Source organism: Sprattus sprattus, assembly GCF_963457725.1.
Source record: "Sprattus sprattus genome assembly, chromosome: 6".
Taxonomy (NCBI): Eukaryota; Metazoa; Chordata; class Actinopteri; order Clupeiformes; family Clupeidae; genus Sprattus; species Sprattus sprattus.
In genome coordinates this window covers 8,832,664-8,860,163 of record NC_137925.1, presented here as the reverse complement: position 1 = coordinate 8,860,163, position 27,500 = coordinate 8,832,664, and the positions used below count along the sequence as shown (strand labels likewise).

The 27,500-nt window shown below is 45.1% G+C and overlaps 2 protein-coding genes across 2 annotated transcripts in view; both read right to left on the bottom strand.

The window, feature by feature from the left end:
* Window positions 1-843: 843 nt before the first annotated feature.
* On the bottom strand, window positions 844-7,303 carry hlfb (HLF transcription factor, PAR bZIP family member b; the record flags this gene model as incomplete). The annotated part of the gene is made up of 4 exons (XM_080840538.1): window positions 844-1,065; window positions 3,861-4,075; window positions 6,454-6,747; window positions 7,201-7,303. 4 exons carry the CDS (start codon window positions 7,301-7,303, stop codon window positions 844-846), a joined length of 834 nt encoding a protein of 277 aa, XP_080696664.1.
* A 3,042-nt stretch (window positions 7,304-10,345) lies between these two features.
* stxbp4 (syntaxin binding protein 4) overlaps window positions 10,346-27,500 on the bottom strand; it is a gene marked incomplete at both ends in the record, with an annotated part of 62,663 nt that continues 45,508 nt past the window's right edge. Inside the window, 8 exon segments of the mRNA XM_080840793.1 lie at window positions 10,346-10,400; window positions 10,865-10,914; window positions 11,447-11,521; window positions 11,523-11,613; window positions 12,485-12,542; window positions 18,092-18,240; window positions 24,462-24,511; window positions 24,718-24,831. Of these exon segments, the coding sequence (XP_080696919.1) occupies window positions 10,346-10,400; window positions 10,865-10,914; window positions 11,447-11,521; window positions 11,523-11,613; window positions 12,485-12,542; window positions 18,092-18,240; window positions 24,462-24,511; window positions 24,718-24,831 (642 nt within the window).

The window sequence follows — 27,500 nt, the reverse complement described above, 5'->3', positions numbered from 1 at the left end:
TGGGATTTCTAGATTTAACAATGCAAGAAAAAGAAAAGAAAAACTACATAGTGCATCTTGATAAACAAATAAACAAACAAACAAACAAGCAAATAAACATTATAACAGAGATCATAACAGAGCACCTTGTGGTGCCTCTTGGTTATGACATGTGTTTGATTTGATTTGGTAACAGGCATCATGAACTACAACAGCACCTCTACACCGTGTACAGAACAAAAGAAAACAAGAAACAGAAAACTGAGAAGAGAAAAAGTCTCTGAGCTGCTCAGGTGTGTGGAAAAAGACAGAAAATATAAAATTGCAAAAAGGGTTTAGGCAGGAGGAGCTAGGATACTGCGGTGGGTGTGTGTGTGGGGGGGGGGGGGATGCTGCTCTGGAGGAGCTGGGATACAGAGGAGTACTGCTGTGTGTGTGTGTGTGTGTGTGTGTGTGTGTGTGTGTTTGTGTGTGTGAGTGTGTGTTTGAGTGTGGGTCTGCTCTGGAGAAGAAGGCCTGATGTGGACTGAGGCAGGGAGTCGGAAACACGCCAGGGGTTCCTCAATGTACGGATTTGAAGTATTTAGGAAACGGTAAGTATTTAGGAACAAACCTGGGCCATATCAGGGCCATATCAGGGCCATATCAGGGCCATATCAGGGCTGTTCAAGCGTCCCTATCCGTCTGGGCTGGTGAGAACCAGAGACCCGCAATCCTGTTGTGAAGTGTGTGTGTGTGCTTAGACCAAAGAACCGTAGTGTTGTCGTGAAGAGGGACATTAGACAACAGTCTGTGTACGTGCTGAATGGAGGTATGGGGTCAGGGTTGAAAGGTCAGAGTTCAGTTGTATGGAGGGGTGGCCCCTCACAGGGGCCCGTGCTGAGACTCTATGTATTTGGCCATGATGTTCCGGCAGCGACCCACTTCCTTCCTGAGCTCGGCCACTTCCTGTCTGAGTGCAGAGTTCTCCTTCTCCAGGAAGCTGGCGCGGACGGCAATCTGATTCTCCTTCAGGCGGCGGGCGTCACGCGAGCGCTTGGCCGCCATGTTGTTCTTCCGGCGCCGCACCCAGTACTTTTCATCCTGCTCAAGAGGTGCAGGACAGGGGGGGGGGCACAGGGACGAGGGGGGGGGGAGAGAAGAGAGGAAGAGGAGAGAGAGAGAGAGAGAGAGAGAGGGGAGTTGGAGAGAGAGAGAGAGAGGAGGGAGAAGGAGAGATTGAATTAGAGAGAAGGAGACAGAGAGAAAGAGAAAGGGGTTGGATGGACAGACAAGACAGATTGAGAGTGAAAGAGAGAGCAAGACGGAGGGGGAGAGATGGACAGAGATGGAGGGATAGAGAGGGGCAGGGAAGAGGAGAGAAAAAGCCTGTTAGATTACATAACAGCACTCAACAACAGCAGTGTCTGTGGACTAAACTCCTACTTTCTGTAGGTTACACCAGCCCAAACACGCACACGCACAGACACACACACACATATCCATCACACCACACACACACACACACACACACACACACACACAAACACACACATAATAATAACTTTAATTATGATAAAAGTCATACTTGATTATCTTACTGACCCTTTTATATTCTCTCTAAGTACCGTTAGCTTCATTAGCCTACTAAACATTCCAACATGCCAACTCATATCACACCACACCACACACACACACAAGTGACAAATGATAAACAGAGATAGCAAAGAAATAATCATGTTAAAGAAAGAGTCTCACTTCACCACACTAAGAGGAGGAGAGGAGAGGTGAGGAAAGGAGAGGAGGGAAAAGGAGAGGAGAGGAGAGGAGAGGAGGGAAAAGGAGAGGAGAGGAGATGAGATGAGAAGAGAGGAGAGGAGAGGAGAGGTATCCTGCTCCACTGATGCCTCCTCCTCACCCCTCTCCTCTCCTCTCCTCTCCTTCTCCTCTCCTTTTCCCTCCCCTCCTCTCCTCTTCTTTTCCCTCCTCTCCTCGCCTTTCCTTCTCCTCTCCCTTTCCCTCCTCTCCTCTCCTCCCCTCCCCTCTCCTCACCCCTCTCCTCTCCTCCCCTCCCCTCTCCTCTCCTCTCCCTCTCCTCTCCTCTCCTCTCCTCTCCTCCCCTCTCCTCTCCTCTCCTCCCCTCTCCTCTCCTCACCCCTCTCCTCTCCTCTCCTCTCCTCTCCTCTCCTCACCCCTCTCCTCTCCTCTCCTCCCCTCCCCTCTCCTCACCCCTCTCCTCTCCTCCCCTCCCCTCTCCTCTCCTCTCCCTCTCCTCTCCTCTCCCTCTCCTCTCCTCTCCTCACCCCTCTCCTCTCCTCTCCTCCCCTCTCCTCCCCTCTCCTCCCCTCTCCTCTCCTCTCCCTTTCCCTCCTCTCCTCTCCTCTCCTCTCCTCTCCCTCTCCTCTCCTCTCCTCTCCTCACCCCTCTCCAGCTCTGCAGGGCTGGCTGCCAAATCAGCTTTGAGTGATTTATTACTGTGCAAAGCCTGCATGGACCACGCTCGTTTCATTTCAGCAAATTAAAAAAGCAAATCCTTTAATCCGGCCCAAAGGCCGCGCCGCACTCCCAGAACACCACGCTCGTGTGGGAGGGGCTAAAGCAGCCAACACTCCCAGAACACCACGCTCGTGTGGGAGGGGCTAAAGCAGCCAACACTCCCAGAACGCCACGCTCTAGTGGGAGGGGCTAAAGCAGCCAACACTCCCAGAACGCCACGCTCTAGTGGGAGGGGCTAAAGCAGCCAACACTCCCAGAACGCCACGCTCTAGTGGGAGGGGCTAAAGCAGCAAGTTTTAGCCGCAAACAGCCAATGAGAATTCATAATTCGGCACGATGTGTGTGTGTGTGTTTGAGTGAGTATGCGCATGAATGTGTATACATGCGTTAATGTGTGTGCGTGTGTGTGTAGTGTGTGTGTGTGTGTGTGGTGAGAACAGGCTCAGGCCTGAAGTAACCTTCCCGATGGATTTAATCCCCTGATCATGCACAGAGGGGCTAGAGTCTGCTGTGTCACGCAACACACCCTACCTGTGACATAACACACCGCTAAATCACACACACCGCTAAAACACACACACCACTAAAATACACAGACCACTAAAACACACACACCATCCGTCCTTCTACAGTCCTATGATTGACATTTACTCCTAATCAAAGCTGTGCATTACTGCAATACCACATGAGTGCATATATGGGCCTCCCACAGAGGTCAAAGGTTATCATCCCTAGCAGGAAGTTTCATCATATTGACCCATTGCGCCTTTGTTAAGATGCCTTAATATTCTATGTTCAGCTGGCTATAATCATATGTAAAAACACACACACACACACACACACACACACACACAGACACACATGCGCGCGCACACACACACACACACACACACACACACTGGCTAATCCCACAGGGAAAAAAAAAAAACACAGACACACAGACACAGACACACACACACACACACACACACATGCACACACATAACCACACACACAACCACACACACACACACATCCCATGTTCACATTTATGACTCCAACAAACTGCTTTGTAACTATACATAAATGTCAAATCTTATCAGCGAATGTTTACAACATGTTGGCGAAGATCCTGAGAGTCTTTAACCCCAGATGTTCAGTTCCATGTTATTTCATGTTACACACACACACACACACACACACACACACACACTGTAAATCCAGATGTTCAGTTCCATTTTATTTCATGTCACTAGCATCTACTCCTAGCATAAGCCAACCCATGGAACATAACATAGACTTCTGCAGGGAAAACTGCGGGGTCGTCTTATCAGACGTAATACTCCCACACACACACACACACACACACATACAAACACAAACACTCACCCACACACACACACACACACACTGTGGCTCCAGCTTACTTTCATCTCATCAGGAGTGAACACCTTGCGGGCCTTCTTGATCATGGGCTGAGGCTTCAGCTCCTCATCAGTGAACTTGCGCTTGCGTGGGTCAAACATCTCCTGACCCGGCACACTGGACATCGCCAGGTCAGCAGGGTCCGGGTCGTAACTCACGGCAACCTGGATGCTCTCGGGGTCGATTGGGCTGTGGGTGTCACGTGGGGGTGGCAGCACTGCAAGAAACGACAAACAAACAAACAGAAAAACAAACAGACAAGATAAGTTCATTCACAAGGAATATTGATTTTCTATTCAACGCAGAAGGGTAATGCCATAGGGCTGCCTCAGACAGATGGAGCCGTGGTCTGATTAAGCATCCGTTACAAGGAAGTGCTAGAAGACAATTCTCACTGTTATGTAAAAAGGTTTGAACTGTTTGAACATACTAAAAGGGAATCAAATTCAACTGAATCCAAATGAACAGCACCATGTTGAAATGAACAGCTTTGTGTTGAAATTAACTGCACCATGTTGAAATGAACTGCACCATGTTGAAATGAACAGCACCATGTTGAAATGAACAGCACCATGTTGAAATGAACTGCACCATGTTGAAATGAACAGCTTTGTGTTGAAATGAACAGCATGTAACTGAACGGAATTGAACAGAGGTTTGCTGAACCAGTCAGCTGTTGTTGGTTGTGTGCAGTGCCACATCTCCACCACCGGAGGGAGTCCAAGAGTGTTAGATTGCTCATAGAGCAGAGGTGGGCCCTGTGCGGAGCCTGGTCCTACACCCAGCCTGACTGGGGAGGTGAGCAAGCGAGTGACATACAGTATCGTATTTATTCCTGTCCGACTAAATGTGATGTTTAAGACATGAAACCCGTACTTAAGTTTGAAGTATTACTAGACATTGAACCACACACAAATGCAGAAAAAATAAATCTAAAATAATCTTCAGACTCCGACCATTGCATGTCAATCAACATGTAAGTTAAACTGTATGTGTGTGTGTGTGTGTGTGTGTGTGTGTGTGTGTGTGTGTGAGTGGACAATGACATGGATATAAATTTGATTAATTCTTTTACGTTCCCATGCACCAAGATGTAACAGATTCGGTGCAGGTTGCCTAGCGACCATGTGATACTTTAAGATGCAAGTTGGGGTCATGTGATCATGCGTGTGGATTCACATTCTATTTACACTTGTGTGAGAGTTGGGGCATCACAGGGTGAAAGAACACACTGCACGTGAGACTTGAGCATGTGTGCGTGTGTGACAGTGTGTGTGTGTGTGTGTGTGTGTGTGTGTGTGTGTGTGTGTGTGTGTGTGTGTGTGTGTGTATGTGTGTGTGTAATAATATAAGGAGGTTGATAATGAGGAAAGCAGCTGCAGTCCCATACACAGGTGCACACACACACTTATAGAAACACACTCTGCCTGGCAATCAGGCAGATGTTTGTACTCCTCTCTGTCTCTTTTTGTCTCTCTCTCTCTCTCTCTCTCACACACACACACACACACACACACACACGTCATTACCCATAATTCACTCTCATACTCGCTCACTGCCATACCTCCTGCCCTCTCACAGTTCTGTGGGCTCCAGATGTACAGAACCATCCCGGGGGAAATCTAGAACTCAGATCTATGGCTGTCTGAGACATCTGTGATGATGTATCTTAGGTAAACTGATCATACTATACATCCCTGACACCTGTATAAGGTATACTCATACTGGTCTTACTGTACATCCCTGACACCTGTCTAAGGTATACTGATCATACTATACATCCCTGACACCTGTATAAGGTATACTCATACTGGTCTTACTGTACATCCCTGACACCTGTCTAAGGTATACTCATACTGGTCTTACTATACATCCCTGACACCTGTCTAAGGTATACTCATACTGGTCTTACTATACATCCCTGACACCTGTCTAAGGTATACTCATACTGGTCTTACTGTACATCCCTGACACCTGTCTAAGGTAAACTGATCATACTATACATCCCTGACACCTGTATAAGGTATACTCATACTGGTCTTACTGTACATCCCTGACACCTGTCTAAGGTATACTGATCATACTATACATCCCTGACACCTGTATAAGGTATACTCATACTGGTCTTACTATACATCCCTGACACCTGTCTAAGGTATACTCATACTGGTCTTACTGTACATCCCTGACACCTGTCTAAGGTAAACTGATCATACTATACATCCCTGACACCTGTATAAGGTATACTCATACTGGTCTTACTGTACATCCCTGACACCTGTCTAAGGTAAACTGATCATACTATACATCCCTGACACCTGTCTAAGGTATACTCATACTGATCTTACTGTGTAACCCTGGCACCTGTCTAAGGTATACTGATCATACCATACATCGCTGGCACATGTCTAAGATATACTGATCTTACCTGCTCTGGTTTAGTTGTGTGTGTGTCTGGTCTGTGCTGGTGTGTGCTGGTCTAGTTGTGTCTGGTCTGTGCTGGTCTATGTTGAGGAACACTGCAGCGGGTGTAGCAGGCTGTGTCTACACCTGTCTAACATAACGAATTGGTGTGCAAGGGAAATGTGACATTACCTGGCTGTACGGTGTTGGGGAGACAGCGGTGAGGGGGCATAGCGATGCTGGTGATGACCGAGGACAGAGTCTGCGGCGGCAGGACAGGCAGGGCCGGCGGAAGCAGGTGCTCGTGGCTCTGTTCGCTCGACGGGATGCCGTTCTCCGAGAGGAACTCCTCCAGGTCCATGTACTCGAGCTGGAAGTTGTCGCCATCGTACGTCTTGTCCCACAGAGTGGGCCCCAAGAAGGCGGACTGCGGGGCTGCGCTGACCTCATCATCCAGCGACTTCGCTTTCTCCTCCTTTCCAAACCCTGAGCACACGCACACAAGACAGGTGAAGCATTTCAGAATGAGGTAGAACGACGAGAAATCTGACGATTTAAATGGCATAAACCAGTGGACAGGTCTAGTGAGCTGAAATGGCATAAACCAGTGGACAGGTCTAGTGAGCTGAAATGGCATACACATGGCCACAGGTCTAGTGAGCTGAAATGTGTAAACACGCTTCTGGCATGCGCAAGCATTCCAGCGCAATTCCTGCGCGCCGCCTTCTCGTCAAGTCTCCGATTTAAAGGCAGACTTCAAATGCAAAATTCACTTATAATCGCTCTTTCACATGTCTCAGCGACTAATGCAAAGCTACTTTGCCTTCGGTCTTAAACTTAAATCTTAGCTTAAATCACGACATTTAATGTGTTCCATTTATACATCTAACATAAACGCAAGTGCAGCATAATATGCGAGCACCAACAGCCTTCAGATACCTTCATGGCGGAGGGGTAGTGTCGTCGGTTTTTCCAGGAGAGATTTCAGCACCCCGTGAGTTGGAGCTAGAAAAGTTGGATTCATGAGGACAGATCGAGACATCTCCACCGAGCTGTATTCCGCTGAATATAATGAAAACTATACTAAAATACTAAATGCCACAAACTCCAAACACAGTAGATCAGGTCAAGTAGAAAGTCTTTGATTAATGACAGCGATACAGTGAGTGAGTACGTGCGCGCAAGTCCCTGAAGTGTGCCACGGGCGCCGTTCACTGTCAGCAGAGCGCGCTGGTCTGCGGCTGGGGCTGATCAGTTCCATGTGTGATGCCACTGTCTCGTGACGTCAAACACCAGGGCGGAGCGACTCTTCTCTCCTGGAAGAGGCACATAAAGTTAGAAAGGTGACTAAACTCTGGAAATGTGAGATTTGCCGGTGTAAAGGACAGGACACATGAACGACTAGCGCGCACACACAAGACCCCCTTCAGTTTGGTAATTATAGAATGTCCCTCTCTGTAGGCTACTCACTAGTGAACACATGTATACGGGGCTATAGAAAACACAGACACAGTAGAATATCATGCCTTTACTATTAAGAGCTATAATAATTTCTCTAGAGCAGAACTTTGACAGAACTCAAACTGAAATACCCCTCGGTGGATTTTATGCTATGCTACAGTGTACATGCTGTGCGTACAGGATCGACAGGCGCTATGCGCGCGCTTTTTGCCAGTGTGCTGAGCGCCAGTCACGCTGCTCTCCGAACGGAAACACCGACCGTGGGCGGCGGCGTTGGATCTCATGAACGGGCAGAGTTGACCTAATTTTGTCCAATGGCAGTGCGGGATACCGGGTCTCTGCACTCCCGCTCCGCCAGGGTCACGCAGAGGCTCATGTGTTCCTCACACACACACTCACGGGAGACCGCGATCAATCACTCCGAATTGGAAAAACACAAACGCACCCTCCCTGCCTGCCTGTTTTGTTATTGATAATTACCATGATACAAAAAACTCACATTATATCAGTACCAATGTCCGTATATCTATCCGTATCATCCGTGTCATTTGATTTAACTACTTGTCTTCTTACTTGCTGACCAGTGTCTATTCAGCTGTAAATTAATTAACCACACACACAGACAGGGAAACTACATATCATGCTCCAGTGTGTATGATAGTAAAATATCAATGCTGATTCATTTTCCATTCTTTGCCTTCCTCTCCAGCCCCCCCCCCCCCCTCCCCCCCTGTACACCATCTATGAATGGTAGAACAGAGACATGGTAATAACAGCTGACTCAGGCTTTCTCATCCTGAACATTAAGAACACAATTTAAATCCCTGAAGATGTGCCCTCTCAACTCTCCATGGCAACCCTGGTTGCTAAAGCAAGGCGTTGCTGTGGCAGCTTTAGGCGGAAGTAGGTCAGGCTGTCATTCCTCTTATCGCCTGCTGCCATGTGATTGACGACGGAAGGTGAGCGAGAAGAGGAGAGGAGAGGAGGGGATAGGAGGGGAGAGGAGAGGAGGGGAGAGGAGAGGAGAGGAGGGGAGGGGAGAGGAGGGTGGCGCAAGTGTCTGCTCGTTAACATAGGCTGCACGGTGCTGAGCTGTCAAACCAGCCAGACCTGTCATTAGAACCTGGAAAACAGGGTGATCTCTCACGTCTTTTAGAACATCCAGTGGGACCGAGGTGTTCTCACTTTAAACTTAGATGGCATCTGAGTGAACAGTGTTGCTTCAGTATCCCTCCTTCCAACAGGTCTGTGGTAATACAAGTTCAGTCAGAGATTTCAGTATCCATCCTTCCAACAGGTCTGGGGACACTCTATGGATGGGGTTGTGTGTCATGTGTCTTTAAATGTTGAAGCACAATCACACACACTCACACAATCCAACTGGCATTTAAAGTCATTGATTTTCAAGATCAATTTGAATGATGACTTTACATTGACCAATCAAATATCAGTGAGAGTTGTGTGTACACAGCAGAGTAAAATCCATGTTAGATTAGTGTTGCATTAGTGTTACACTAGTGTCTACCTCTGCAGCTTTTCCCTGATTCCCATGATTATTTGCAGGGTTCATTCATATCACATATAACCTGCATATAACACACATCTAACCTGCCTATAACACACATCTAACCTGCTTATAACACACATATAACCTGCATATAACCTGCATCTGACCCTTCTGGAACTGAGTTGATCCCCACAGGGTGAGTGCTGGGTCTAGGGCTGCTGTTGTCCTATGACAAAGATGATGACCTTTGGAAGACAAATAACAGGACACTGGTCACTCTAACCCCAGCCATGCCCCGCTGCTGTGTCATATGCCCATCTGAAGACAGAGATCATGTGTGTGTTTATGTTTATCACCCCGGAGCAATAGCCCATACCTCATGTGTTTATACGTATCACTCCGGATTAATATCTCATACTTGATGTGTTTATATTTATCATCCCGGATCAATAGCTCATACTTGATGTGTTTATATCTATCAATCTGGATCAATTACACATACTTCATGTGTTTATATTTATCACCCCGGATGAAATTACTCATACTTCATGTGTTTATATTTATCAATCTGGATCAATTACTCATACTTCATGTGTTCATATTTATCACCCCGGATCAATAGTTCAGATGATAATCTGTTTGTTATCTCTGCACTGAGAAAAACCACACTGACACACACACACACACACACAGACAGACAGACAGACAGACAGACAGAACAGGGTGGATTTTATCACACTTTATTTGCTACTAAATAAATCCAACTCCCTGAAGAGCATCACTGGCATGAAGAACTAAACTGACTTACTGTGAGTGAATGCTATGAGATTGATGCAGAGATGCAGTGTGCAGTGCCACATGTGGACGCAGATCAGACAAGCAACAGTTGACCTGGGAAACAGCAGAATAGCTATGCTAACAGGAAGCTCGGAGATCTCCAGCACAGGTGTATGACACAGGAGCTAATGACTTAGAGCTAAGTGTTTCCTTAAACATGACAGAGCTACAAGCAAACAGGATGGATAAAAGCATACTGACGTCAGGCCTACTCTACCTATCCACAGGTCTTTTGGGGCTGCTTAGAACAATGGTAGAACTAGGCTTGAACAGAGAGTTCTAGGCATCTGTAGGGTTTGGATACACAGCTGAGAATACGGAGGCTGGCTGCATACTTCATGTTGAGATCACAGAGTGTCTATGTGAGGAGCCCAGACATACGGACATGTCCTTCACATGTCCACTCATACTCCCTGCCAAGGGAAATGCACTTGTGTGTGTGCGTGTGTTGTGTGTGTGTGTGTGTGTGTGTGTGTGTGTGTGTGTGTGTGTGTGTCTGTGTGTGTGTGTGTGTGTCTGTGCGTTAGGCTTGGAGAATGAAGGGCTGCTGACAGACCAAAACGGACAGCTTTTCAGTCGCTCAGCTCGATGAAAGCAACATGTCACAAAGACTGTAAAAATACACACAGACTCATGAAGAATGACATGGGCTGCCTTGAAAGACATGCTCTGAGAGAGAGAGAGAGAGAGAGAGAGAGAGAGAGAGAGAGAGAGAGAGAGAGAGAGAGAGAGAGAGAGAGAAAGAGAGAGAGAGGGAGGGAGAGTCTGTTGGGCTGAATTCTGGTGTTTGTTTTAGACTTTGTTGAACTTGTTGAATGGGAGAGACACAGAGGGCAAGCCATTGTTTTCTGTGAGCAAGAAAAGAAAAGGAGAGGAAAAAACAGAGATGTGAAGTAAAGGACAGAAAGAGAGAGAGAGAACAAGAAAGGGGAGGACAGAGAGAAAGAGAGAGAACAAGAAAGGGGAGGAGAGAGAGAAAGAGAGAGAACAAGAAAGGGGAGGAGAGAGAAAGACAGAGGGAACAAGAAAGAGGAGGAGAGACAAAAAGAGAGAGAACAAGAAAGGGGAGGAGAGACAGAAAGAGAGAAAACAAGAAAGGGGTGGAGAGACAGAAAGAGAGAGAACAAGAAAGGGGAGAAGAGACAGAAAGAGAGAGAGAACAAGAAAGCGGAGGAGAGACAGAAAGAGAGAGAGAACAAGAAAGGGGAGAGACAAACAGCAGAAGGGGGAAGAGAGACAGAGACTCGTATTAGAACAAATGTGGGGCCAATTCATTTGTAAATCATTAATCTTAATCCCCATGTAAGCCTCCAGAAACCCATTTGGGGGGGGGGGGGGGGGGGGTGTTAATTAAGGAGGCTCTCACACACACACACACACCTGTGGGCTGGTGGAGTGTTTCTGCTGGCTGCTATGCAGGGCTCTGGCAGTGTGGGCTGTGTGTGTGAGTGTGTGTGTGAGCGCTGGCTGCCGGATCCCCGTCTGGCTCACACAGACCGAGAGCGCTGGTCACAGGGTGCGTCCACGACGTCGCCTGAGTCAAGTGGCTGAGGCAGGGAGGGAGGGAGGGAGGGAGGGGGAAGCACAGAGTGAAGCTTCACTATCACATCAACAGGCAACACATCAGCAATGCATTGACAACACATGAGCAACACATTAACAACACATTAACAACACATCAACAACACATCGTGGTTTTGGACGATCAGTAAAATTACAGTTCAACTGAAGTAAATACAGCTCAAATTTAACATGCAGGTTAAAAAGAGGCTGAAACCGATATGTGCATAAATTGTGTGATCACGTGTGAGTGTGTCTATGAGGTCTTGTGTGTATGTGTGAGTGAGTGAGTGAGTGTGTCTATGAGATCTTTTGTGTATGTGTGTGTGAGTGAGTGTGTCTATGAGATCTCGTGTGTATGTGTGTGTGAGTGATTGTGTCTATGAGATCTTGTGTGTATGTGTGTGTGAGTGAGTGTGTGCATACGTACACCTGCCCTTGAGTGTGAATGAGTGTCTGTATGAATAGGAGTTTGTGTGTGTGTGTGTGTGTGTAAAAGTATATCTGTGTGTGTGTGTGTGTGTTTCTGGCCCCTGTGAGAGGTCATGTCAGCAGCTCCTGTGTGTAAAGAGTGGCCCCCACACTTCCCTATAGTAAACACGTCTGAGAGGAAGGATTATGTAAGAATGTTTCCTGCACAACCACTGACTACTCACAGCCATCTAGCCATGAGTATCTTTAGAATGTTCTCTTCATTATCACTCTCTCTAGAATGTTCTCTTCATTATCCAGGACTGTCTCTAGAATGTTCTCTTCATTATCCAGGACTCTCTCTAGAATGTTATCCTCATTATCCAGCATTCTCTCTAGAATGATACAATTCTCTACAACATTCTTTCTGCATCTGTGTTTTCTTACTTGATGTAGTATTTCACTCCGTCTGCAGCATATGCCTCCTCCCATCCATTTGGCAAGCCTGAGGAGAGAATCACAATGAGGACACACACACTCACACACACACACACACACACACACACACACACAAAAAAAAACACAATGTGTGTGTGTGTAACTGAGCCTGTGCCCTCAGGGGTACAGTAGAACCTGATCCCACCATTGCTCCCGGTAGAACCTGATCCCACCATTGCTCCCGGTAGAACCTGATCCCACCATTGCTCCCATACGATGCACGACACCTGCAGCCACTACGGCTTTCTCACCTTGAGGTATCCCAGAACTCAAAGGCCCAATATACACACACACACACACACACACATATACACGCTCGCACGGACAGGGGTAGGGGAGAGGGTCCTGAGTTTTCAACTCAATTGGCTCTCAGCCTTTGTGTTGTTTTAATTACGCTTTAATGAAATTTAACGATTTATTGATTGCTTGTGGGGACCAATATAAACGTCTTTAAAGAAGAAAGGCTGACGTCTAAGTGGACATACTGTCAAAATAGGCTGAACTCACTCACATGATGATGAATGTCAGCCCAACACTCACACACTGAGTCACACACTGAGCCACACACTGAGCCACACACTGAGCCACACACTGAGCCACACACACACACACACACACACACACACACACACACACACACTCACATACTGAGCCACACACACACACACACACACTGAGCCACACTCTGATCCACACACACACACACACACACACACACACACACACACACACACACACACACACACACACACACACACACACACACACACACACTGAGCCACACACACACACTGACCAACACATACACACTCGCTCATTCCTGTGACCTGCCACGCCACTACCACCTCTGTGCCGCTAAATCCCAACCTCGGGCTTTGGCCGCGTCACAACCATCGGGTGCGCTACTCGCCGGAGTGAGAGTCCGGAAGAGAGTGCCAGGCTGTGGAGGCCCGTTGTCGAGGCCTTGTTTTTGTTTTGGAGCGCTGAGTTTATTTTTATCCGTCATTTTTCCCTATTTTTCACCTGTAAATAAATTCACTGTGTTTTGGAATTCCGTTGTCTGCCCGTTTGTTGCAACTTTTCTGTCACATCCTATACCCCTAGACCGGGTTGTGACAAGCCCACGCACTGATACAGACAACAGCCACTGTCAAAGGCGCAGATCCTTTCCGTGAAAACTACCAGTCAGACACACAGACACTCAGATAGAAATCAGAGGTGAAGAAGACACAAGTCTTCTTTAAACTCCAGAAAACTCGTCAACTTTAAAATGTCTTCAGATGCACCTCTATGTTTAACCCAAGAAAATGGTTCAACTTGAGAATGTCATCAATCCAGCCCAGGCACACATCATCACACAGTGTGGTCATTATAAACAACAATACAATCTTTCCTGAAGTCTGTAGTCCATTCTTTTTCAGCTGTTGCCTTTTTTCCTGTGTGTGTGTGTGTGTTCATGTGTGTCCGTGTCCGTGTGTGTCCATGTGTGTGTGTGTCTCCGTGTCCGTGTCCGTGTCCGTGTCCTTGGGTGTGTGTGTGTGTGTCCATGTGTTTGTGTGTGTGTGTGAGTGTGTGTGTGTGTGTGTGTGTGTGTGTGTGTGTGTGTGTGTGTGTGTCTCCGTGTCCGTGTCGGTGTGTGTGTGTGTGTGTGTGTGTGTGTCTGTGTGTGTGTATGTGTGTGTGAGAGGTGGTGCTGGTTGCTGGTGCTCACAAGGCTGGTGGTGATGTGGTTGCGGTCACATGCGGGCCCATGCGCTTCACCCATTCAGGACGGAAGCCTCTAGAAGTCCATGTGCCGGAGGCTTCGCTCCCAACACAAGGGCTATTGTCGCCATGGAGACCACTCGGACAAAACGTGAGGGGCATTGGGGTGGCTGTCACATGCACCTTTGTCTGCTCCGCACGTTTTCCTATCAATCTCCTGTCCCTCCCTCCCTCCCTTCTTCTTAATCTCTGCTGTTCTATCTCTCTCTCCCACATCTCTTCTCTCTTCTCTTCTCCTCTCACTCACTCACTCCCCACAGTGCAGCCTTCTCTCTAACTCAGCATTTATAACTACTTTCTTCTTCCCCCTCTTCTCCTCTCCTTCTCTCTACATTTCACTCTCCCCCTCTTCTTCTTTTCACATCTCTTTCTCCCCCTCTTCTCCTATCCTCTTCCTCTCTCCTCACCTTCTCTTTACATCTCTCTCTCCCCCTTTTCTCCTCTCGTCTCCCTCTCCCCTCTCCTTTCCTCTCCTTTCTCTCTCTCCCCCTCAGTGCATCCTTCTATCTGTCTCAGCATCTTTCCACCTGTCTGTCTGTCCATCAAGTATTTTAGGGTTTGCATGCCATCTAACAAGGAACATCTAACATGTCACATATAGCTCATCTATATCATACCTAGCCCCTTAAAGAGAAACATCTACCATGTCACATATAGCTCATCTATATCATACCTAGCCCCTTAAAGAGAAACATCTACCATGTCACATATAGCTCATCTATATCATACCTAGCCCCTTAAAGAGAAACATCTACCATGTCACATATAGCTCATCTATATCATACCTATCCCCTTAAAGAGAAACATCTACCATGTCACATATAGCTCATCTATATCATACCTAGCCCCTTAAAGAGAAACATCTACCATGTCACATATAGCTCATCTATATCATACCTAGCCCCTTAAAGAGAAACATCTACCATGTCACATATAGCTCATCTATATCATACCTAGCCCCTTAAAGAGAAACATCTACCATGTCACATATAGCTCATCTATATCATACCTAGCCCCTTAAAGAGAAACATCTACCATGTCACATATAGCTCATCTATATCATACCTAGCCCCTTAAAGAGAAACATCTAACATGTCACAAATAGCTAATCTATATCATACCTAGCCCCTTAAAGAGAACCATCTAACATGTCACATATAGCTCATCTATATCATACCTAGCCCCTTAAAGAGAAACATCTACCATGGCCATATCAGGGCACATATATACGTGTGCAGTGGATTACAAGTGTCTGTTTATCAGTGTCAGCATGATGCCTCTACACTTGCATGACGTTCAAAAGGAGTGTTGCACAAGCTTACACTGTTGCCACAGTGACAAAGTATCTTACAACAAGGCACTTACATCTGTAGTGCGTTCTGTCACTGATTAGTGTTGTCTCATATGGAATACTGACGGAAGCAAATGTGCCAGCCTTTTACCCATAAATCTGTGCGCAAGCTCCATCCTCCGGAGGACCAAACTCCGCTGACGGCCGTGTTTTGTAAGTAAATGTGAATTTTGGGGCGTTTTCTCACTTAGATTTTTCCAAAGCTACCAAGAAATAGAGACTGTACTATCTGATAACACCTGCCGTCTGATCACTGGCTGCTTGAAACCCACCAACACAAGTAACCTGCACCTCCTCGCTGGCATTGCCCCTGCTGATGTAAGGCGGAAAGTTGCCAGCCGAGTCGAGAAAACAAAAGCTACTATGCAATGACATTCAAATGACAGATAGAACCAGTTAGATAAGAACACAGTCATGGGACCCACCTGGATTAAAACATCAGCCTCATACTCATTTTGTAAAATATAACATATAACCAGGCCTACTGTACATTATAGCCCTGAAGGTTACAGTCATTTGAAGTTGATGGACCAGTGGATGCAGGCTGAAGCTCAGGATTTGGCCGGTCTGACACCATAGATGGTGCAAACTCTTCCTCAGGGAAAATATCTCGGTTATATGGGAAAATCCCAGTGGACTTGAATCTGACAAGAAGGCCTCATTCATAAGTCCTGCAATCTGGTAGATGGGGACAGTTTTGGCAGGGTTAGATCTCTCTCCACAGTGTCTCACTTTACCCCACAGCATTTGTCTCACTTATACTCCACAGCCACTTTTTTTTTGAAAAAACCACATCTCTTAGCAGTTCTGGCTAATCTTCACTAGCATCAATCACATGGTTTTATATGTTGGAAGTTCATCAACATGTATGATATAAGTTGTTCTACCTGAATCAATTTGCTTTGACACAACAGTTTATTAAGTTCACATCAAGAAAATTTACTTTTACCTCTCTTTCATGGCAAGGGGGAATGGGAACGGCTTGAAAACATAATGGTCACTTGACCACAAATGTGTTCCTTTGCCTAGATACAGGGGATGTCTCACATTACCCCGCTCTCCCTACGCCCTGAAAGTCAGTGTTTGAAGTGTGCAAGTACCCGGTTTGAGACATAGCCCGAGTTAGGGTAAGCTAATGAAGGTAACCTGTGGTAAGCTAACGAAGAGCATAGTGGCAGACTGGGTTAGGGATAGCTAATGAAGCTAACTCGTGGCTAGCTAAAGGAGAGCAAAACAGCAGACTGGGTTAAGGATAGCTAATTAAGCTAACCCATAGTTTACTAATGAGGCTAATAACGGCAGACTGTAACTGTAGACTTTAATCAGACGTGTTTGGAGCAGGAACACACAGCAGATACACAGTGGGGTAGGGGGGCTTCTTGATTAATAAGTGGTTCACAGATGAAAAAGTTTTTTTCTGTCAGCCTTATTTTGTGCATCAGGTGATTTAGGTCACCACGTCACCGCCATTTTGCAGACATAAGTGACTCTTGGTGCGAAAGTGGGGCAGGGCTGATATTACATGAAAATACAAATGGACCTAGATTCCTACTCTTCTCCAGTGGCCACTACACAACTGAATGGACGGGGTGTGTGTGAACATTTGTCTGTATGTTTGTGTGTGTATGTCTGTGTGTGTATGAAAATGTGTCTGTACGTGTGTGTGTGTGTATGTATGTCTGTGTGTGTGTGAACATGTGTCTGTATGTGTTTGTGTGTGCATGTGCAGGAGTCTGTATGTGTATGTGTTTGTGTTCTTGTTTGTGTGTGCGTGTGCATGTGCGTGTGCCTGTATTTATGAGTGTGAGTGTGAATGTGCACATTTGTTAGTGCGTGTGTTTGTGTGTTGCTTGTGTATGTCTCTGTGTGTGTGTGTGTGTGTGTGTATGTGTGCGCATTTGTTTGTGTGTGTACGTGTATGTCTCTGTGTGTGTATGTCTCTGTGTGGGTGTGTGTGTGTGTGTGTGTGTGTGTATGTGTGTGTATTAGTGTGAGTATGTATGTGCGCATTTGTTTGTGCGTGTGTGTGCACGTGTGTGTGTGTGTGTGCTTGTGTGTGTCAGATTCATAGGGTGACTTACACAAAGCCCTTTTGGAGACCATGAGCCTCAACAAAGCCTCTAAGCACCTGGTATCCAAGCAACAGCAGCATCACTGGAGAGACTGTAACCCCCGACTGCAGAGAAACCTCTGATAAGACTGACCTACTTGCACCTTTGTTATGAAGGCTGTCAAATTGCAACCACCAAGGGAGCTTTGCATTTCCTCTTAAAGATGAAATAATGATATGTGTTCACTGTGCTGGTGGTAGTGGTGACAATGACGAAGATGATGATGATGATGATGATGTTGTTCAGAAGGTAGAATGTTTAAGACTTGCCTTGACATCAGCACTGAAGTTAATAAGGTGAAAATGGAGACATGGAGTGAGCGTCACTTACAGTCTGCCTCCACGATGGCCTTGACTGAGCGTGTGACGTCTCGAGCCTCTGTGGCGAGCATGGCAGCCGTCCACGCTGGCCTCTTTCCGCTACGGGCGGCGAGAACCGGAGACGGAGAGGAGGAACCCAGCTTGGGCTCGCCCAACGGTCTGCAGAGAGAGACAGGAAGTACACGTACTAAAGCTGATGTTTGTGCACACACAGAGGACATCACTCCATAGACCAGCACTGCATTCACCCTATGGATCAAGAGAAACCTAGATGGACACACACACAAACACACACACACACACACACAGACACACACACACACACACACACACACGGATCAAAGCAAGCTTCATATTACAGACATGTGTCTGTAGTGTGTGTGTAGTATGTTAGTAGCTCTAGTGTGTCTGTAGTGTTTCAGCCCTTGTAGCAGTGGTGGACAGTAACGAAGTAAATGTAATTCGTTCCTGTAATTAAGTAACATATCTATGTATCTGTACTTTACTCAAGTATTTCTATTTGGTGAGACTTTATACTTTCACTCCACTACATTTCAAAGTGAAAATTCGTACTTTTTACTCCATTACATTTAGTAAAGCCTCTCGTTCCTTTTTCCCAAAGCGAATCAAATAATGAAAGGTCAGAGTGAGTTCACAATCACACCAATCAGGGATTAGCGCTATTTGCTCTGAAGTTCTTTCGGTTTTGTCAGTTTGGTTCGTTCGTTGAGCGTGAGCTACGTTGAATTCGGCGGCATTTTGAGGCTGTTTTATGCTCAAGCTTAGCCTACGTAACGCTGAATGATGGAAGAAACATACACAATCAACGGAGTTTCTGCTCAGGCTCACATTTAAAAATGCTTGCCTTTTATAAGGGCACAAGATGTCGCAAACTTTTATCATGCAGTTCTTGACAAACTCCCTCGGTAAAGGTATCACTACATACTTCTTTACAGTCTTCGGTGCAGACCGGTATGCTCTGTAATTTTGTGCAACTTCTGCAAAAACGAGTTCCTGTAATGACATTTATTTTCTTCACGTTTGATCTGAGGTCAAGTGTTTTGTTTTTGTACCTAGGGTTGTGTAGGGAATATCACTGCTAACACTAGTCTCCATCACAAACTATTACAACACCACATTCTCTGATTTTGTGGAACTAGTTCCTGTAGGCTAATGGTATTTATCATACTTTGAAACATAAATCATGAATGAGTTTAAGGGTAACACAGACCGACAGATGTGATATAGTAAAGGAGCTTATGTTTAACTTCACATTTTTGTATAATTAAATGTGCAACTAAGTTACAAATAAATGTAAAATTAAATAATTGTTCTCTTGTATTTCATAACCACTTTGTCTTACCTAATGGCAAAAGATAGCTTTCAATGTTTTGTGCTTTTAAATAGACAGTAGTATTTTCATCTTATATCAGTTGATTGACCCCAAGCTTTGATGTGAAAATGAAAAAGGCCATTAGAACCATAATTCACTTTTACTTTTAATACTTCAGTATATTTGAAGGCAAATACTTTATACTTCTACTTAAGTGGAAATTCAAAGTGCATACTTCTACTTTTACTGGAGTAATATTTTACACCAGGTATCTATACTTTCACTTAAGTACATAGTTAGTGTACTTCGTCCACCACTGCCTTGTAGTGTGTCTGTGCTTGTAGTATGTCATAACTCTTTAAGCTCTTAAAATATGAATGCTATTCTGTAGTAAAAATCATCTGTAAAATATTCTACTCTATATTATTCAGTCCATTATGATAAATATAATAAATATAAACTGAATTGGGTTTTCCTCCAGGATAGGTGTCATAGTAGTGTTGTACAGCACAGAGATGAGGCTGAGGATATGTCACATGTATGAACACCTGAGTGCCCTTATCTCCAGGTGACCCAGAAGACTGATATTAGCATGCAGGTCACTGAAGCAGTGGTTACCGAAGTGAAGCACATGTGCTCTACTAACCCGAAACCCCCACACACACACAAACACACACATGCGTCAAGACAGCTTCATATTACAGCCATGTTTCTGGTTAGAATGTAGTGCAACTGAGGCGGTTAGTAGGGCTGTAGTGTGTGTGTAGTATGTTAGTAGCTGTAGTGTGTAACTAGCTGGGGTGTGTCTGTAGTGTGTAGTGTGTCTGCAGTGTGTCTGTAGTGTGTAGTGTGTCTGCAGTGTATCTGTAGTGTGTAGTGTGTCTGTAGTGTGTCAGTAGCTGTAGTGTGTCAGTAAAGGTAGTGTGTCTGTAGTGTGTAGTGTGTCTGCATTGTGTCTGTAGTGTAGCTGTTGTTTGTCTGTTGTGTGTCTGTAGTGTGACTGTTGTGTGTCTGTAGTGTGTCAGTAACTGTATTGTGTCTGTAGTGTGTTTGTAGTGTGTGTTGTGTCTGTTGTGTGTCTGTAGTGTGTCAGTAACTGTATTGTGTCTGTAGTGTGTCAGTACCTGTAGTGTGTCAGTAACTGTATTGTGACTGTATTGTGTCTGCAGTGTGTTTGTAGTGTGTATTGTGCCTGTGATGTGTCTGTAGTGTGTCAGTACCTGTAGTGTGTCAGTACCTGCAGGGCCGTGCGGTCAGGGGAGGTAGGGGAGGCAGAGCCTCACCTGTCATCTTGAAAAGTAAAAGTAAAAAACGTAAAATAAAAAAAATATAAAATAAAATAAATATTAATATTTCTCTACTGATCTGTGCTATAAATGTAATTTCTGCTTTCTGCATGATTCCAATCATTCGAGCATTTTTATAGTCAAAATCGCTGAATTTGCGCATGTCCTGTTCAAACAGACAGGAGACAGCGAGACGGTGAGGCAGTGCCACACCTCAGATTGCGCAATCCCTCACAAACTGTGTTTTGCGCATGCGTGCGCATGCATAGAACATATTAAGTCTTGTTGATCTGAGATAATGCCGCATTGAAAAAGAACGGAGGAGAGGCACACAGTACCTCTGCCTCATTGAAGGGGGCGTGCAAGAGCCAACCGGTCGGGTTTATGGTTCTGCCGTTGTTCTTCTTCTGCACTTGTATTTTTCTCTGACTGCGAAAATGGAAGATTCTACTGCTAAGCTAAAACATTCCTCAAAACTGGACTTTCAAACAACACGTGACGATAATGGGAGACCAATGCCGGAGCTAAAAGGTATGTTTCTCATTCAAAGCCAAAGCCTTCTCACATTCAAAGCCAAATTGCTTTAAAAATGTTTGTAACCTCAAGAATAAATTTGGTTTTGGACGTACAGTGGCAGCTCCGTTGATTTCCCATTATTGCTCCTTGGATTGTTTAACGTCTATGTGAAGCCATTTAACATCACACAAGTGGTTGTGATCACTTTGAAACCAAGACTGCTTTTTATTGGTGAGCTGATTAAATTACAGCTAAAGTTGTGTTTCCTGGTTTCTACATATGGTTATCCAGTTGCTACACTTGCTAATTAGCTAGCTAAGGAAACGTAATAAGCTTAAACTATTTAATTGGAAGAGTTCTATTTGCATGAAATGATAGCTGGTTATCTAGCTGATGTTATAGTCTTCTCGATTTAACTCTTCTAAATTATAATGGGAAAAGGAAGAAACCCTCAGGGTGCTTGTACAACTTTATATGAAAGAGTTCATATTATAGGGTTCTATTTCTAGTGCATATTCACACATATTAACCTGAATGTATGTATGTTACCTATACCTGTGTAAAGAATGCTGATATGAAAAACAACCAGTAGTCAATGTGCAAGATGCCAATTGAATGGGGATTTAAGATACTATTTTCAATAGGGATAGACAAATACATCTATTCAATTGGATTTTATACATACATAAACCTAATAGAGTCTATTGGGTTTATGTATTTGTAAATCTGACTTTGAAAGAGTCAGTGCCTCACCAGCCACGAACCTCACCGCACGTCACTGAGTACCTGTAGTGTGTCTGTAGTGTGTCTGTAGTGTATCTGTCGTGTATCTGTAGTGTGTCTGTAGTGTGTCTGTAGTGTGTCTGTAGTGTGTCTATGGTGTGTAACTAGCTGTAGTGTGTCTGTAGTGTATCTGTAGTGTGTCTGTAGTGTATCTGTAGTGTGTCTGTATTGTGTCTGTAGTGTATCTGTAGTGTGTCTGTAGTGTATCTGTAGTGTATCTGTAGTGTGTCTGTAGTGTGTCTGTAGTGTATCTGTATTGTGTCCGTAGTGTATCTGTAGTGTGTCTGTAGTGTGTCTGTAGTGTGTAACTAGCTGTAGTGTGTCTGTAGTGTGTAACTAGCTGTAGTGTGTCTATAGTGTGTCACTAGCTGTATTGTGTCTATAGTGTGTAACTAGCTGTAGTGTGTCTATAGTGTGTCACTACCTGTAGTGTGTCTATAGTGTGTAACTAGCTGTAGTGTGTATGTAGTGTGTCTATAGTGTGTAACTAGCTGTAGTGTGTCTGTAGTGTGTAACTAGCTGTAGTGTGTCTGTAGTGTGTAACTAGCTGTAGTGTGTCTGTAGTGTGTAACTAGCTAGTGTGTCTGTAGTGTGCAAGTAGCTGTAGTGTGTCTGTAGTGTGTAACTAGCTGTAGTGTGTCTGTAGTGTGTAACTAGCTGTAGTGTGTCTGTAGTGTAGCTGTAGTGTGTCTATAGTGTGTAACTAGCTGTAGTGTGTCTATAGTGTGTCACTACCTGTAGTGTGTCTATAGTGTGTAACTAGCTGTAGTGTGTCTGTAGTGTGTAACTAGCTGTAGTGTGTATGTAGTGTGTATGTAGTGTGTATGTAGTGTGTCTATAGTGTGTAACTAGCTGTAGTGTGTCTGTAGTGTGTAACTAGCTGTAGTGTGTCTGTAGTGTGTCACTAGCTGTAGTGTGTCTGTAGTGTGTAACTAGCTGTAGTGTGTCTGTAGTGTGTAACTAGCTGTAGTGTGTCTGTAGTGTGTAACTAGCTGTAGTGTGTCGGTAGTGTGTAACTTGCTGTAGTGTGTCTATAGTGTGTAACTAGCCGGTGTGTTTATAGTGTGTCACTACCTGTAGTGTGTCTATAGTGTGTAACTAGCTGTAGTGTGTATGTAGTGTGTATGTAGTTTGTCTATAGTGTGTAACTAGCTGTAGTGTGTCTGTAGTGTAGCTGTACTGTGTATGTAGTGTGCCAGTACCTGTAGTGTGTCTGTGCCTGTAGTATGTCATAACCTTTTTAACTTCTTAAAATATGAATACTATTCTGTAGTGAGAATCATCTGTAAAAGATTCTACTCTATATTATTCAGTCCATTATGAACATATGATAAATATAAACTGAATTGGGTATTCCTCCAGGATAAGTGTCATAGTAGTGTTGTACAGCACAGAGATGAAGCTGAGGATATGTTACATGTGTGAACACCTGAGTGCCCTTATCTCCAGGTGACCCAGAAGACTGATATTAGCATGCAGGTCACTGAAGCAGTGGTTACCGAAGTGAAGCACATGTGCTCTACTAACCCAAAACCCACACACACACACACACACTCATACACACACACAAAGCACACACTCTTACAACACAGCAGGATATAACATGTTTCCTGACACACAGACACAGGGGGCCCGTTTTTATGCAACTGGCACACTTTGGGCTCCTTGGGCGAGGGTCACCAACATATTCACACACACACACACACACACACACACACACACACACACACACACACACACACACACACACACACACACACACACACACACACACACATACACACACAGAGAGGTCACCTGCGGGAGAAGAGTCCCAAGGAACAACACCACACCTCATTTCCTACAGTGAATGACGGCTAAACAAATGAATCCCCCATAATATATGAAAAGACAGGGCACTTCTGAAGCTTCAAGTGTTTTTATTTTTTTCCCCTTTCAGACAAACAGTGGGGGGCCAAGCAGGGTTAATCTGACACACACACTCACGCACGCACACAGGCACACACAAAGACACACCGACCCACACACACAAACACATACACACACACACACGCATGCACACATGCACACACGCACACACAAACACACACACAGAGACACACACACACACGCATACACACACACTCACACAAACACGCACGCACACAGGCACCAACAGAGGCACAAACACAGACACACCGACCCACACGCATACACACACACTCACACAAACACGCACGCACACAGGCACCAACAGAGGCACAAACACAGACACACCGACCCACACAAACACACACACACACACATACACACACACACACACACACACACACACACACAAACACATACACACACACACGAATGCACGCACACGCACATATGGACGCACGCACACACACAAACACACACGCACACGCACACACAAACAAACAAACACACACCCACACACACACACACACAAACGGATTCACCGCAGCACTCACCCGCAGCTTCTGACTGGAACAGGATTTTCTACCAGGAACTCCTGAACAGCCTGGACACAGAAAGCAGTGGAAACCATTGGAGGAGCTCATTAGGATTTGCAATTCTTCTGAGCGAGTTTGACTTTAAATACTTAAATGATGTTTCATTGAGGTTTACATTATGATAACATTGGTGAGATTTACATTTTGATAACATTGGTGATTTTCTGGCTTCCTGAACACACACCCACACCCACACACACACACACACACACACCTCCATGTAAGTCAGCAGTTTGCGTGTGGAGGACTCAAAGCCTTTGCGAGCTGCTTCAGTCTTCCTCAGGTGGCACTCCAGCACAGCCACTTTCTTCCTCAGGTCCTGCGACTCCTGGACAGGGGAGGAGTATCATCACTTTCATCACATTCATTACAGTACCATCACTTTTATCACATTCATCACAGTACCATCACTTCCATCACAGTACCATCACTTCCATCACATTCATCACAGTACCATCACTTCCATCACAGTACCATCACTTCCATCACATTCATCACAGTACCATCACTTCCATCACAGTATCATCACTTCCATCACATTCATCACAGTACCATCACTTCCATCACAGTACCATCACTTCCATCACATTCATCACAGTACCATCACTTCCATCACAGTACCATCACTTCCATCACAGTACCATCACAATACCATCACTTTCATCACAATATCCTCACAATACCATCACAATACCATCACATGCATCACAATACTAGCCTGGATGCCAGCCCGAACTTAGCCCCGCCCACAAAATTTGAGGTTGGGAAGTTCGGTCTGGCATCGCTCCGTTGGGGAGAAATTATGGTCGAGCCGAAGTGGATCTAGCCAATCAAATTGTCAGGGCGGGCTTTATACGATGATCGACAAATGGCTTGAGTTGAATTAACGGTAGATTCGAAATCGTACCAAGATGGCGGCGTCTCGGGAGCCAGTTAGTGGGAAATATTTTATGTGTATTAAGCTATCTACACAACTTTTTTATGTCTACATTGACTCTGTTAGTTGTGTATGTGCAACACGAATGTTGCAGAGTATTGTAGGTCTTAACTGAAGCTCTCTAGACCATTATTGTAAGGTTATTGCTAACGCTTAGACCAAAAATCCATTGAAACACATAGTAGCTAGCTAGCCTCGCTGCTAATAAGTATAACGTAGGCATGCATATCTCACAGATATTGACAGCGCATACATTTTGAAAGAGGAACATATTATCACATTCATCACAATACCATCACATTCATCATAATCATCACAATGTCATCAGATGTAATCCTAACTCCTGCACATATAACCATGACAAGATAGGAACAATTAAATAATACATATTCATCAAACTATCAAGTTTTCAATTACCTTTCATATCATCATAACAACATATCGTCATAACAACATAACAACGTTAACCCCAAAGAGGGCCAGATCCCTAAACAAACTAGGCAGTAGCCATCTTTGATAGACCAACTATGGTATTATGAAATTACTATTATAGTGCAGATCAACAACATAATGTGAATGAAAGCCATAAATACTTCAAATCCTTCAGCTTTTCATATTTCAGTGTTCTCCCCCATTCATTTTGATGACATGACTACATCTGATGGGCAGATTGAGGTGTGCATGTTGACTTGTTGACTTGACTGTGCAGGAGGCTTATTCTGATGCGTAAAAACAAACCTGAGAGCGATGACATGACCTTGAGCATCAGCATGACAAAAGCCATTTAGACGCTCACCTTCCTGTTCATGTGCAGATGCTCATCTGTGACCAGCTTATGGTGCTTAGACTCGCGTCAGCCACAGCCAGTCAGGAGCAAGCCTAGTAACCCTAGTAACCACCTCTGCTACCACCCCCAGTGCGCCATCTCAAGGACACACGCCATGTCCATTTGCAATTCATTTCATGATGAAAGGTTCTATTGGGTGGCAACTGACTTTGGACCACATCAGGGCCACAACATCAGAACCACTGCCAATTGTTATAAGGACTATAATGTTGTGTTAGCCATCACCTGTCTGCACTTCCACACCAAGATGGCTCTTCAAACTGATACCAGAAATACCCAGAACGCCTTTGACCAGCTGTTATGATGTCACAGATTAGAAAGCCAATCATTGTTTCCCTCACTATGAGTGCAATGCCTAACCCCCAGCATTCTGTGATGTCCAGATAGAGGCGGGGGGGGGGGGGGGGGGGGGGGTAGTCAAATGATCTCAGGAATAAAACAGAAGGAAAACATGGTAGGGGGCAGGAATCAGGAGCAAGGGCCAGCAACGGCCCTCTACAACAGAACAGAACAGAACAGAACAGAACAGAACAGAACAGAACAGAACAGAACAGAACAGAACAGAACAGAACAGACCAGGGTCTCATTAATTTATAGAGCACAGAGCAGAACAGAACAGAACATGGTCTCATTGAGTTCTACAGAACAGAACAGGACAGAACAAAACAGGGTGTCATTGAGTTCTCCAACACAGAACAGAACATTTCTCTGAAGGAAATATTATTAGCTTGAGTTAATAGTTAGTGAGGGAACCCTCAAACTCGCCTTTCAAAACCCCATGAAAGGTTGACTGTTGAAGCCTTTGTTAGAACACTTTTTGCCACTGAATGTTAAACCAAGAACCCTTCAGGATCCTTTTTCTGCAAAGGTCTGATGGAAATTGATATAGTCATATAATTACCATTGCATACATGAATGCTCTTGTGTGTGTGTGTGCCATGTGTACTCACAGTCTGTCCCCCACCCTCACCCATGGCCTATGCTAAACGGAACCTCTCTAGACATCCCCTCCCTATTCATGGCCTATGTAATACACATACCAGGACCTTAGGTAAGCATGTTCCGGAACATTCCGTGGGGGCTGGTGGTCACCTCACCTCCCCTCCCACTCCCACTCCCCATTTGCCCAACTTGACCTATCACCCCAAGGTATCCCATGATCAACCAGTACCTAAACAGTAACACACCCCCCATTTTGACCTGTGACCTCCCA